Raw genomic sequence first — 772 nt, 5'->3', positions numbered from 1 at the left:
TGGGCACAGGGAGGGCCCGTGGGGGGGCTGGGCTCAGGGAGGGCACTGGGTGGGGGCTGGGCACAGGGAGGACCCGTCGGGGGCTGGGCTCAGGGAGGGCACTGGGCGGAGGCTGGGCACAGGGAGGACCCGTCGGGGGCTGGGCTCAGGGAGGGCACTGGGCGGAGGCTGGGCTCGCAGAGGCCGCTCTCCTGCAGAGCATGCTCCCCAGCTCTGCTGGCCGTGGTCTCCCTGCAGCGCGCCCCCCCGTGCCCGTGGCCTGCCTCTCCACCCCTTGTCAGAATGGGGGCACCTGCGTGGACGCGGACCAGGGCTACGTGTGCAAGTGTCCCGAAGGCTTCACGGGCCTGGACTGCGTGGAGCGTGCGTGGGGGCTGTGTTTGGGGAGGGCGGCCGCCAGGCAGGCCCGTGGCCTGTGCGCACGGGGGTTTAGGGGCTGCGGGCCGGGGCGGGGTGGGGGTGAGGGCGGTACGCACCCCACACCCCATTCCTGCCCTCCTCACAGGAACCCCACACGACTGCCAGTGCCGGAATGGCGGCCGGTGCCTGGGCGCCAACATCACCCTCTGCCAGTGCCCCCCGGGGTTCTTTGGGCTCCTGTGTGAATTTGGTGGGTGCTGGGGTGGGGCGGGGCTCTTTCCTCCCTACCCCTCGGCCCGAGGTGGGGTCGAGCCGTGGGGGCCTGGGGCTTGGGCAGCACTGCCTTCACGGGGGGGGGCACTGCCTTCACGGGGGGGCACTGCCTTCACGGGGGGCACTGCCTTCACGGGGG

General features: G+C 73.1%; 1 protein-coding gene across 1 annotated transcript in view; it reads left to right on the top strand.

Annotated features, from left to right (window-relative positions):
* Sned1 (sushi, nidogen and EGF-like domains 1) overlaps window positions 1-772 on the top strand; it is a 50,234-nt gene that overhangs the window by 8,903 nt on the left and 40,559 nt on the right. Inside the window, exons 5-6 of the mRNA XM_013033649.1 lie at window positions 238-363; window positions 506-610. Coding sequence (XP_012889103.1) covers window positions 238-363; window positions 506-610 — 231 coding nt within the window. The remainder of the gene's footprint in view (window positions 1-237; window positions 364-505; window positions 611-772) is intronic.

The sequence above is a fragment of the Dipodomys ordii genome, unplaced genomic scaffold (genome assembly GCF_000151885.1).
Source record: "Dipodomys ordii isolate 6190 unplaced genomic scaffold, Dord_2.0 Scaffold174, whole genome shotgun sequence".
In the NCBI taxonomy this organism is placed as follows: domain Eukaryota; kingdom Metazoa; phylum Chordata; class Mammalia; order Rodentia; family Heteromyidae; genus Dipodomys; species Dipodomys ordii.
Note: the sequence above shows the minus strand (reverse complement) of the source record. Positions and strands in the feature narration are given on the sequence as shown.